The sequence below is a fragment of the Ictalurus punctatus genome, chromosome 4 (assembly GCF_001660625.3).
Source record: "Ictalurus punctatus breed USDA103 chromosome 4, Coco_2.0, whole genome shotgun sequence".
In the NCBI taxonomy this organism is placed as follows: Eukaryota; Metazoa; Chordata; class Actinopteri; order Siluriformes; family Ictaluridae; genus Ictalurus; species Ictalurus punctatus.
Window position 1 is genome coordinate 6,880,644 of NC_071284.1, and position 13,903 is coordinate 6,894,546.

A 13,903-nucleotide genomic window follows, 5' to 3' on the forward strand; every position below is an offset into this window, starting at 1 on the left:
ATATGCTACAAATGTAGTTAAGAGATAAGGTTTCAAAAAAAAGAAACAATTCCTTACATAAGCAATTCTCACTCCAACAACCCATAAATCTACAATAATAATAATAATAATAATAATATTATTATTATTATTAACAACAACAACAATTTCCATCACACCCACAGCAGCATCATAAATATGAAATGTAAAAGCAAGAGAAGAATCAAGGAAATGCAGCAGTGAGCTGAAAGAGTTCACAGCACTGAAAGTAAAGCTGTAAACGTGGTGTTTGGAGCGAGCTTTGGAATCACACCTCTCCATAAACAGAGGCCAGTGTGCAGGGGTACAGTGTGAGAGCAAATACAGCAGGCTTACACTAATGAAGAGAGTGAGAGGAGTGTGTGTGTGTGTGTGTGTGTGTGTGTGTGTGTAGTGGATGAGTGTGGAGTGATGAATGGGGTCTTTGTGAGTACCGATGTGTATGAGGGGGAGACATGCCTGTGTAAAGCTGAGACCACATGTTCTCACAGGCAGCTCTGCCTGTTCACAAGCTCTCTCTCAGACACACACAGACGGAAACAAACACGGAAACAAACACAAACCGGAGACACACAGACAGACAAAAGACATGCACAGACAGACACACAGACACAAAATGGAGGCACGCAGACACACAGGAAATGAATGGACACACAAATGTACAAAAAGAAGACACATACACGAACAGTCAAACACACAAAGATACGCACATGCAGATGCACACGCGCACACGCACAAATGTGCACGCACACACAGGTATTACTGTAGCTAAATCATGGGCCAAGTACAAAGTCTTCTCATATATATACACTCGAAATTATTGGGACATTACATCCAGAAAATGGGATATAAATTGACAAATATGTATATGGAAGCCTTCCCCTTAACCACATTTTCAGCTCTTTTAAAAGCTGCGTTGTTGTTTAAAGCCCATTTTGTTTTGTCCTGAGCAGTTCATCGCACATTATCTTTATCATATATTTCTGCCGCGAGTTTACTCTGCCATCATTATTTGGTCCTCAAAACACCATGGACCTTGAGCGTGAACATTCATGGAGATTTTTCTCTTAATGACCACTGGATGGTGCACTTCTGTTATTTGTGGTGATCCTCTACTCGGTCACACTCATTTTGAAACTCTATAGCGCTATGCTGGATTAACCAATGACGAGAAACGTCTCGATTAGAAGAAGTACCAGAGAATGAACACATTATATCATTATAAAATATACGGTGGCTTTGATGTTCTGCCGTAATTCTCACCTGTTCACAAAACTGTAAGCGAAAATGGAAAAGTACCGTATGTAATTACGTGTTACGTTTATTGCAGATCCTTGACAGCCGCTGATGACGAGCAGCTATTAAGACGTTCGTGGTTAAACCAGTCACGTGTCTGCTTTCATCCTCACCTGTTGAGGAAGGGGTCTGAGCTGTTGGTGGTCATGCTGCGGCCGTCCTGCCCCATGCCAGGGGAGGAAACCGGGTTCTGAGTGCCACTGTCCTGCTCCATGCTGGTAGGCAGCTGGTTCCTCAAAGCCAGCTCCTATACGTAAACACACACACCCACACATACACACCATGATTAAGATGGCGGTACCAAATAAATGCTATTTCATAACAACCCCTTGTTAAATGTGCACAAATGTGTATTTTTTTTTTTAAATCAAAAATAGGGCTTCATCGTCAACAATACATTTTTCTCTTAAATTTTTTATAAATATGAACAAACTACAATCTGCATCTATATTGTATCCAACAGTTTCATTTAACAGACTGATTTTTAAAGCATTTAAAGCTGGACTACTGCTGATGTAATTCTTGTGACTAAATCAAAGCTACAAGCTTGGATGATCTGCTAAGTCGTTCACAAGGAGGGGTTCAAGCAGGATCGCCTTTTGTTTTGTTAGCGAACAAACAATACTGGTTTTGCCGTACCAGGCATGTACACACAGAACGGTGTTTTTAAAAAAAAAAAGAAAAGAAAAAAAAAAAAAAAACTTCACCCACAAGTTTTTCCTCCAGCCGTTTCGTCTATTACCCTGTTGAATGATATAGTGATGCCCATCCCAGGCGACGTGTCACAAGCTACAGAGCTGGTTCTCATTTGTCAAGAGATTGTGAAAGTCACTTTCTGTAAGCGTCCTCTGTGATTTTATGGCCTCGGCCCAACTGGGTGGTTAACTGCACTCTGCTAAGGTGTGGGTTTATTGCGTGTCATTAAGTCTAGGGTAGGGCACAGGGTCACATCCTTCTTTTTTTTTTTTTATTGCACACTTCCTATAAATGAAGAAACAGGCTGAGGAATTAATCACAAGTACAGAAAATGAACAGAGGAGTTGTGTCAGATGGACTCGTTTTACAGTGTTGAATTTGTGATAAAGCCACATGTTTTATTGAGTGAAATATCACATGCTGTGTTTGACGGCATCGGGTTTTGGTCTGACTTCATCAGCTATCTGCTTGGGGCTGAAGAGATCGGTTTTGTTTAGTTTGTGTGTGCGTGTGTGTGTGTGCGCGTGTGTGTGTGTGTGTGATGTTCGCAGAGCTGAGTCAACACTCTGTTTACATTCCAAAGCTGCCCCCCTTCAACTCTCCCGGCTCCGGGCTCCTCGTCCCCGTCTGGCCCCCTCCCTGCCCTACAAAGTCTCCTCCTCTTCTTCCGATCCATGACCCCTCTCAGTCACCCACAACACACAAACACAACGTCACTTCACACGAGAGACTTATAGACAGAACGAACACACACACACACACACACACACACACACACACACACACACACACACACACACACACACACACACACACACGTCACTTCACACGAGAGACTTAGACAGAACGAACACACACAAAAATCTCAGACCAAAGCAAAGCACTTGTTTTTATCATCACAGTACTGATGGCTATGAGAAGAGCAGAGTGTATGAGATGACCCATTCTCATATGCAAGTTCACAAAGCCTCATTCATGACAAAGCTTAAATGAAAAGTTTTATAACAAGTGTATTAGCTACTCTAAAACATGCATTGATTATATGTCAATATATTACGTTGTATTTTTATAGCCATTTTTGCCATTGCGTCAGTCAGAAAATGCATTTTTAGGCCCGTTTCAATGTTTTCCTTACCGTCTACTCAATTGTTATTTGTAAATATACAGTGGTGCTTTAAAGTTTGTGAGCCCGCTAGAGGTTCACATACTTTTGCCACTCACAGATATGTAATATTAGATCGTTTTCCTCAATGAAAAAATGACCAAGTCTAATATTTTTGTCTCGTTTATTTCATTGGGTTCTAGTTGTCTACTTTGTGAAAATCAGATGATGTTTTAGGTCATGTTTATGCAGAAATATAAAAATTTCTTCCAGGCCTTTCAAACTTTCAAGCACCACTGTATAGAAATAGGAATGCAAGTTTATATTGTAACCCCTTTTTACCCCCATTTGAAAGTATAAGAGTATGCGCAATGAGTGATGCAGAGTGTGAAGTGCAGAACACCACCAACGTAGCTAAACAAAAAAAAAATGACAAAGGCAAAGACTCGTGATGATGGTGTGGAGCTACGGCTTGAAGCTACACTTAAACACAAAGCGGTTACCCACTGCACTGCGTTAGCAGTGTGGATTCAGGAGACGCAAAAATCATAAAACAAAGCGAATTCAATTGCAAACATTATCAAATAAGTAATTGCAGAACACAAAGTAACAACCTGGTCAGCAGATGGGCAACGGACAAGCACATGTTGATGCTGCGCCATCAGCATTTTCAAAAACATCTGGATGTTTTCGCCGTTCTCACAAAAACAGTGAAAGTGAAGTTAAAACTGCGCCGTCTTTGAGGGAGTTTTTGAAAAGACTTGTTTCCAATAATGTGAATGAGGGACGATAACGTTAAGAAATGAATGTTTTAAAAACCGGAGCCTCATATTTGTATTCTGGCTCCTTCGTTTAAGAAGTGTATATTCTCGTACACACATTGAGCCGAGGCTTGCGATGAGCTGCGTTTTGAAATAATATAGCACTGCACTGTACGGCCCTGGATGGGACATGGCAACCGTGATTAGTCTCTCCTCCGTCTTGCTCAACTGCACTGTGACTTCAAAGGGCTCCACCCAGACGTCTCCTATTGGCTGACGCACGGTTCAACAGAGTACGTTTTATGAAAAGTTGAACTCGACCCCTAATGGCGTTGAAGTATAATTTGTAATGCATTACTATGTGCTCCAATTCTTCTTCGACTCATTCTTCTAATGCAATGGTGACAGGTGTGTTTTTGGTACCAAAATATTTAGGTGAACTCTTGACACATGTTCAATTTGGTGCTGAAGGTAGGGGTGTGTGTGTGTGTGTGTGTGTGTGTGTGTGTGTGTGTGTGTGTGTGTCGGACCTGTGGTCTCGGGCGGAGCAGCTCTTGGTGTTTAAGTCTCAGTCTCTCTTTCTCCAGCTGCAGCTGCTGCAGTCTCATCTGGTTGTTCCCTCCCATGACGGCCGGGTTCTGGGGGCTGGAGGGGAGCTGGGTGCCCTGTTTTACCGGCGCACTCTGGGTAATTCGCTGCTGGTTCAGAGCTACACACAAGAAGACATAAAAAAAAAAAAGACGAGATTTGCACTTTTGAACTTAATTTCTGTAATAATAATTATACACCTAAACCTTATTATGCATTATGGGTTCAAGCCCCAGCACTGCCTAGCTGCCACTGTTGGGCTCTTGAGCAAGGCCCTTAACCCTCTCTGCTCCAGAGGTGCTATCATGGCTGACCCTGCACTCTGACCCTGACTTCCTAACAATATGTGGGATATGTGAAAAAAGAATTTCACTGTGCTGTGATGTATATGTGACAAATAAAGGCTTTGTCTATATCTAGTAATAGAATTATTACTGTAGCTACACCTAATCCAAACCCTAACCTTAACCTCAGTAACCAAAAGGAAACATTCTGGCACTTTTATTTATTTTAAAAAAAATGTAAAAGTTCTAATTTTAAAAATAAATAAATACATACATAAAAAGCAGTTTTCCTCATGGGGACCAGCTAAAAGTCCTGACAAGCTCAAAAATGGGTCAGATATTCCTATCCTTGTCAAGACCATTATGGTAATACAGAAGAGTGGAATTATATGGTAATATTAATACCTGTTAATAATTTTCTGTAAAATGAACAGCCTTCGGATACACACAAGATACGTCTTGTCTGTTACACAAATGATCTGTCGTTCAAACCAAAAGCTGCCAAAAACGCACCTAGAGATATTTCCCGTAATACAGTTAACATGCCTGCTGTTGATGTACATATTTATTTCAGATTTAACCAAGATCATGTTGTAAATGTCTGCAGTCAGTATGTCTGCAGGACTGGGTGTGTGCAGGTGCTCTTTAACAGTTGGCTGAGACGTAAACATTGGGAACCACTTTAATACATGTGAATGAGGTCATGTGTACTGCAGAGACCTCAAATAGCTGAAACAAATGGCACTGATTGCGGGAGGTGTAACTGTAATCAAACCGGCGAGGATCCCTGTTTACTTATGCGCCCAAGCCACCAATGAAAACAAAGAAGTGATGGCACTGGCGTTGTCATGCAGGGGAGCCCCGCCCTCCCCCCCGGCCGGCCTCGTCACCATTCAATCAGTGCGTGTTTACTTGCTCAGGCTTGAATGAGTCTCCGCTCTCCACTCTCCATGGGAATCAGATCGGAGCCTTGCCACACACACACACACACCTCTCTAACCCTCCCCCACCTTGCCAGAGGCTGTATTACTGTGTGGGAATGTTGTGAGTGGTACAGCCAGAGTGTGGGTGTGCTTGCAAGGGTGATAAATTGTGTGTGTGTCCTTTTATACCCTTATCTCACAGATACGGGTCTATTGAAGCAGAACCGTGTGCACTAGCAGTTCAGAGTATGTTATTCCCAGAGAAGGAGGGAACGCAGCTAATGAGCTGTTACTCTCGAACCTGTTGCGTCTTGCCCTCCGGAACGGGCACATTGTGTGAATTTCTGTGACTGACATTTTTAAAGTTGAACTTCTAGACAAAATATACACAAATACACACAATAGTTAAGTCTGGCTGGTGATTTGGGAGTGTCTGCTTGAACGTATATCTCTATAAACGTGGCTGAGTCTGAAATATCGATGTTAAAACAATTTTTATGCAAGAATAGATTCACCAAAATTAAATAACAATAATAATAAAATAAAGCACCCCCCCAATATCGAAAAATTGTTCGTTTAAAAATCTCAATTTTGTGTTTAGAGGTACATCAAACTGAATACAAATAAGATGTAATAGGGCTGCAGCGCTTTCTGTCATCACCCGATGACAGACCCGCTTATACACATCTTAACATACAGTAACTGCATTTCTCATGCAACCAAACTTTAGAAGTGATCAAACAGAAAAAGCAATAACATTGACCATACAACCTTGTACAGTGAGAAAACGAAAGCTAAACTGGTGAACAGGCAACCCATATAGGATAAAATGGAAATATGAGACTATGTTTATGGTTGGTGTTAGTGATGTGCTGTGGGATTATTTCTACATATAATAAACATGTTGGAAAACTGTGATCTAGACAGCGTCAGAAAGACTCCATAAATCAGACAGATAAAGCAAGAAAGAGACTGAGACAGATAAGAGTTAATACTCTCTGCCCTTTTGTCTTTTTCACGCTCGTGTGGAACTCTTATCAGACCTCCATCCTTCACCAACACAAACAGGATCATCTGCATGCAGGCAAGACCCTGAGCAAGCTGGGAAACTATCGGAAATGTCCTTAAGCAGCACAACAGGGCACGGCCCCTTTGAAGCCTCTGCAAATATTTGCCTGCTGTCCAGTTAACACGTTTTTTCTTTAAAACGTCCAGGCTGATAATGTTTTAATGGTGGGAGAAAGAGTGAGAGAAAGAGAAGCTTCTCTGCCTTACTATAACTCTTCATTCTTTCTCTTTCTCTCTCTGACTGAAAACAAGATCAAGATGGCTGCCATACGCGCTATAAACATTATAGTAGTGCAATGCGGAAAAAAGATGACTCAGATGTTTCAGATCTTTTCGCGTGTATATAGTGAATGCATCACGCTGAAGTCACAAATGCTAACCGTTCACACGTGTGTATCTGAACTGTTGGCCTGTGGCAAGCGTGCAGACTGTGTGTGTGAGTCAGGATTAGCTCATAGCACAGCTCTGGAAAAGATGAGAGCCCTATAAGAGAGTGACATCACTCAGCACCAGGCGACAAGGTGCCAACTCCTGCACTGAAGTGCAGGCGGAAAAAATAACTGATAACCCGATAGCCTTTTAGCGACACAGAGGGGGGAAAAAAACCCAAAAAAACATAGCAGAACAACTTTGCGTGCGTGTCTGCTTGTGGCTTTATCCATGGCTCCTCTCTGTTTGTGCTCTTTGCAGACGGAGTGTGAAAAAACATGAAGGCTCCATTTGGGAACACTAAGTCCAGGCCAATTTGTGAAGCTCCACCTCCAGCGCTCCCAGCCACTCTGGAGATTCCTGTAGATGCATGTCGGCCTTCTAACTTTTCTTCTGTTTCTTTCTCTCTCTGCTCCCTTCCCCCCTCTCTTTGGGCCTGCCTCAGTCAGCCCCCCCCCCCCCCCCCCCCGTACTCCTCACTCCCTCCCTCCCTCGTTCTCTGCGTCTCTCTGAGTGAAAAGGCCTGGAAGAGATTAGGTACAGCGCTGCAGTATAAAGAGATCTGGCTCCGACTCAAGTCCGTCTGCATGTGCAGCAGAAAAGCGTCCTGCCTGCTCTGGGCCTCATTCGTTGGCAGGGGAGGGTGAGAGAGGAGGAAAAGAAACAGAAAGAGAGTGAGAGAAGGGCAAGAGGCAGAAAGAGGGAAGAAAAAGAGATAAACAGAGAGAGCAACAAAGATACAAGGCGGGGAGAGAGAACGAGAGAGAGAAATAAAAGAAACATCACAAGAAGGAGAGTGGAACAGTAGATCCTTCTACCATGACTTCTCTAACAAAATTTCTTCTCCCATATTATTTTTCCTTTTTTGTAACTTTATCCCATATTATTTTGCTCTATCCAGTTCCTACCCACTGACGAAAATTTCTCCGTCGGGGGATTAATAACGTATTATCTTATCCTAACTAGTTCTCCTTATTACATGCCAGCTTTTAACTTCGGAGGTTTACAGCAACATAACACATTCATCAGAGTTAATTAGGACACAATCCATGTCTCCACTCCAGTCACCGGAAATATAATTTGGGAAATATTATTATTATTATTATTATTATTATTATTATTATTATTGTTGTTGTTATTTTTATTAATAATAATAATAATAATAATAATAATAATAATAATAATAATAATAATAATAACAACAACAACAACAACAACAACAACAACAACAACAACAATAATAATAATAATAATAATAATAAACAATAATTAGTCTAATTCATGTCATATTTGTACATGTGGTATAATTGTAAACACTAAGTTTTGCTGAAGATTTACCTCAGAATTTTAGCAAACTAGCTATGTAATGTCAGCCAATGTTATGAGTTCGCAAAAGCTTGAGCCACGTACCAAATACATTATTTACCCAGAATAAAAGATAAGAGTCATTCACAAAGTGTAATTGCTTTCTTTTCTTAAGATTTAAATGCTAAAAGAAATTGGAAAAAATAAAATAATTCATCTAGTGTCCGAGTGTCTCTTCAGATTATATTCCCCTCACAGATTTGCGTTCATGACACAGCAAACACATCAAACACATGCCTCATATGCCCAAGTGAACAAAATCAAAACTGGAAAGTAAACTGCCTGATTGGATCAGTTTGCCTCTTTTCTAACTCGGACAGTTCTAAGAAAATCAAACATTAGCTAGTTGGCTAACAACAGTGGCTCACGCAATGCAGCTAGCTATCCAACATTCTGAGGTAACTCACCAGCTGAACTCCGTTTTAAACCATTTATATAACCTGTACAGCAAACATGTCAAACTTTCATGTGCAAAAAAGTTCCGTTTTGGATATTTATTATTGAATATTCATATTTTTAATAACATTAATTGTCCATAGTCTGGGCTATTTGAAACATCGTAAAGAGCTTGTCTTTGAATTTAAGACCACTGTGTCACTCAGGAACACCAAATTAGTTTTTCCAATATTTTCCCCAATGACTGGGGACTCAGATTCTATCTATAAGCTTGAAGAATAAGAAATATGAACAGATACACTTTCCAAATTTGAGCTTATCTGTTGCTGGTCCTACAGGCTAGTGTGGTAAAGTTAGCAGGAAAACAAGCACCACACTACACATGCTCCTTCATCTAAGAAATGGTATCCATTTCTTTGCGGTAAAGAACTTCTCCCCCCCTTCTCTCTGCTCTCCTGCTTTCCCACTCTCGCACTGCTCTCTCCACCTCACATTACAATTCTGGGGCCCACCAGACATGTACATTCAGGACTTATAAATCTTCAAAGAGCTAAAAGTTTCAGAGTGGCATTTAGGTCTTTCATCGGACGTGGCAGGCGCACACACCGTTTTCCACTTTTCCCATGAAACCACCTCTATAACATCAACACACTTTTTATGCAGAAAAGGGCTGATGTTTCACATGTAAAAAGGGAGCGGGGGGTGTGGGGATGTGGATAGGCAATGTTTTTAGGATGAAGGGAGAGCACGTCCAAGCGTGAGTAACTCAAAGTGACATAAGCAAAAGCCTCCATGTCTTTGTGAGCCATACGGATGGAGAGGCTTATCGAGAGTGGGAGCGAGACCGGGAGTGAGCGGGTAGGGAGGGGGTTGGATGTACGACAGTTCTTTTTAAGACCACCAATGATGCCCAATGTACCAACAGTTTACAAACCTAAACTCAAAGGCATCTGGTCTGGTTTAATTAGCATGTAGGGAAACTAATATTCAACTATTGTAATAGGGAAGAATAAAGTTTCTATCTATGTAATTCAGGAGCAATAAACTGTATGTGTGTGTGTAGTAATGAGTGTGTGAGCACACACACATAGCTGAGTCCTGAGATAGCAGCGGTTTTGGCTAACCTCAATATGAGTCACGGGAAGTGGGATTATTTTCAGAAAAACTGTCTCTTTCAGACACACACACACACACACACACACACACACACACACACACACACATCTCAATGAGTCGTCAACCTACTAAAGGCCATCCATTAACTTTAAAAACCCAACAGTCTACTGTTCTACTGTACGTTGTCATTCTAAACTGATGGTTTATGTATTGAAAGATTTTTTAAAATTAAAACCATTAAAAGGTACAGTCCGTTTTTTGGCTGGATATTAAATGTAGCCATTTTTAAAATGTACACAAATGCCATCAATCTCAGCATTTCTTCCAAAGCCATGCCCCTGAAACTCATGCACCGCAACTAAATTCAAATGCGTAGAAGGGAGATTTAAGACGTGACTGACAGCACGATTGAGATGCCTCCTTGTTCTGATTGGTGGACCACAAATCTGTTTTTTCGCCTCCTGTTTAGAGAGTTTGGAGTGCCCCAGAGAGCTTGTTCCTCGGAGCAGATACACTATTGAATCGAACACACTAGAACGTACGAGGAATTTGGCCAAGTATTATAAAATAATACAAAGATCACTGACGACAACTTGAAAAGTAAATAAGTATGTAGGAAAATTCTGACTGAGCAACCTCTAGCAGTGAAGAGCAATAAAGCAAAACTGATAAGCAGACACTCCAGTGATGATTACATGAAATAATGGAAATACTGGATCATACTTAGCATGACATTTTAAGTAGTTAGTGATAGTGGCGTGCCTTGATGTGTATTATTTCCGTTTATAAATACGCAGAGGCATAACACGAACGTAGAGCTCACCGTAGCGCGGGTCGAGCCGTGGGTCCAGCCAGGACGTTGTTTTGTTCTTGTGGTTGATGTAGTAGATCTCTCCCTCTGCTGTGATGGCCTGCTCCCAGCCTTCAGGAAGAGGACCTGAGAGAGAACAGCTAGGTTAGAGATCGACCACCAACCACTGCAGATTCCGATAATTTACCTATTATGTAACTGATTTATTTATTTTATTTTATTTTATTTTATTTAAGAATTTGTGCTCCCAGTAGGGATGCATCGATACCAACTCGGGTACTCGGTCTGAAAAAATGGTATCGATTCAACTCGCCAAAAATAAAATTTGCATATTTGTTAACCTTTAGCCCGAGTGTTGTGATCAGCCAAGACATGTTCAGAGATTTGTTTTGATAGTTTTGAGGCTAAAGCCATTAACACGTAATTGAAGCTTATAGTCATGACTAAATCATTACATACTAAACTTAAGAATTAGCTGATTTGGCTACATAATACCATGTGTGCATAAACAAGTTCATGAAATATATTAGTGGGTTTATTAGAGCAGAGATAGCAGACTAAAGGACGATTGGGAAACTATGGTAAGCTCAGAGATAAGTAAGTGATGAAAGAAGACAACTGTTGCTGAAGATTCCTACACACCCGCATTACGTAGGAGGAATGGGCGGTATCGCAAAAATACTGTACTGTAACAATATCAATATATAATATCAACATATTGCCAAGCACCACCACCACCACACACACACACACACACACACACACACACACGTCAAAATGAAAGGGCTGAGACTACAAAGGGCTTGTGAGCAGTAGGAGAGGTGGAGAAGGGAGCAGTGTGCTGACGTGGGGCAGGACTGGTCATGTTTTACGACTCCCAGATCTCTTCCAGGCTTTCAGATAAACATCAGCTCAGCATGTGACTGCAGACACACTCCTACAACTCTACACATCAAGCTTGCGATTATGTGCGTGTGTGTGCTGTATGAACCCACGTGCACCATAGGCTTTGGTAAATATGCATGAAGATGCAGGAAGTCTTTTTGCGTATGTGTAGTATGTGCATACCTGTGGCCGGGTTCAGGAGGTTTTGCTGCTGAACGGGGACGGGGCTGGCCGAGTTTGTCTGGTTCATCTGGAGCATGGCCTTGCGAGGGTCTTGCCAGGTGGTTGACTGGTCAATGTGGCTGCATGGAGAGAAGGAAACCGTATTTAATTAAAAAAAAAAAACCAAAAAAAAAAAAAAACCAAAAAAAACCCCAACATATCATGAACTGCCACTGATGTACAGCTTTGCGCAAGTTGACACAGGTAGTGCAAATTCAGCACGTGCTAAGATCAGCTGTATCGAAATAATGCTGAACTGTCAAATCTGATTGGTCAGTAGGTGTTGAATAATTTTCTTTAGCAGCATCTCAAAGATAAATGATTCAAATGATGCTGGCTATAATTCAAATGATTAACGTTAATGTGCGTGTTCGAATATGTTATTGTTTCTATAGTGACAACTCATTCAAAATGACGTGTACAATGGACACTTGACATGATCTATGGTGTGCTGGAATTTAACAACAAAAAAAAGTCTAATTACTAATATTGTATAACATGCTGTGAGAGACTGTTGCTAGGTAACGAGATGTTTATTTTACATTTATTTATTTAAGGAGTCTCCAGTGTCGGCACTTTGTTACAGTAAGTAAGATTTCCGCCAAGTGAGTCTTCAAGACAGAGGACATTTTGTGCTTCCTGTATTCTCAGTTACATGACAAGCTGCGTTTGAGAGGCTAGTATATATTCAAAAGGTGTCCTTGGACATAAGATGCACTAATCAGGCTGGGAACGGACATGTTATAAACCCTATGTCGTGAGTATAAATAGTAAACAGTGAAAAAAAATAAAAAAAATTTCTGCATGTAGAAAAAGGAGTGAAAAATATTACCAAAAAAAAAATAAAAAAATGCAGCCTTGTAACTTTCTTTCAAGAAACTTTTAACCTTATGGGGCGTCTGCTAAAATTAGAGACTCAATATTTCAATGTATTCAAATACTAAATTTGTCATTTTACAAAAGCTGAGAAGCTAGAAATCACTTGAAAGTAAAACGTAGCATGCACAGTATGCTAGAAGTAAGTTGTCAGCACTACTGACCGGAAGGTTATGACTTCGAAACCCAGAACTGCTAGAGACCCACTGCTGGTGTACTGCTAAAAGATGTCATGAAGAGGAATGAAAACAGATTTCTTTGGGGTTTTGGGGAATAAAAAAAACAAAAAAAACAAATAAGCAGTGAGCGTCTGCTCCAGTCTCTCACTGACTATTTGTTTGGCTGGTGCCTTAATGATGACATCATGTTATTTCTCTTCTAAACGGTAGTTGATGGAAAAACACTTCACAGTTTCTTGGAAATTACGTCACAATCTGGATGGAATCATAACTTTTGTTCTTGTGTGCGTTCATTGGTTGTAATCATTTAATTTAATTGAAAGGAAACGGAAAGAAAAGGAAATAACTCCATACACAGCGCTACTCACTGTACTGCTATACGATACTTGGAGCACAGTTTGTGTCTTAAGACGGTCATAACCAATTTTTAAAAAAAAGCATTTACAGCCTTCCTCCCGTGCAAGCTAAAGCAAGTTGAACTCATCTGACAGTGTGTTGGCGACTCGAGTCCATTTGTCTGCCGAGACTAAAAATAGTCGTGTTTTGGGAGCTCATTTCACAAACCCGAGTTTGCAGTCTGGTAGGGCAGCTCTGAGAGGAAGAGAGGAGGAGGAGGAGGAGGAGGAGCGCGCAGCAGAGCGAAGTCAACTTTGGCCCAGATTACATGTGATCTGCTCACGAGTAGCAGACTGGAGGATCGCTCGAGTGTAACACAAAGAACCGAGCGCCTTTCAAGGAAAAACCATCTCTGAAACACACTCCGGTGCTGACACACACGCACGCACTTGTGTTTATTCAGTGCCTAAACAAAGCCAGTATAGTGCAGGAGAGGGTTTGTGCCTTTCGGTCCTGCCGAGGTTGCGTGGTGCCTTGCAGTTCGCCACACTT

At 41.1% G+C, this 13,903-nt stretch overlaps 1 protein-coding gene across 2 annotated transcripts in view; it reads right to left on the minus strand.

Annotated features, from left to right (window-relative positions):
• yap1 (Yes1 associated transcriptional regulator) overlaps nt 1-13,903 on the minus strand; it is a 35,150-nt gene that overhangs the window by 4,293 nt on the left and 16,954 nt on the right. The window contains exons 3-6 of one of the 2 annotated variants that reach the window (XM_017466424.3): nt 11,922-12,040; nt 10,866-10,979; nt 4,404-4,582; nt 1,428-1,561 (exon numbers count right to left, since the gene is read on the minus strand). In XM_017466424.3, coding sequence (XP_017321913.1) covers nt 1,428-1,561; nt 4,404-4,582; nt 10,866-10,979; nt 11,922-12,040 — 546 coding nt within the window. The remainder of the gene's footprint in view (nt 1-1,427; nt 1,562-4,403; nt 4,583-10,865; nt 10,980-11,921; nt 12,041-13,903) is intronic. The other variant, XM_017466425.3, reaches the window with a different exon arrangement.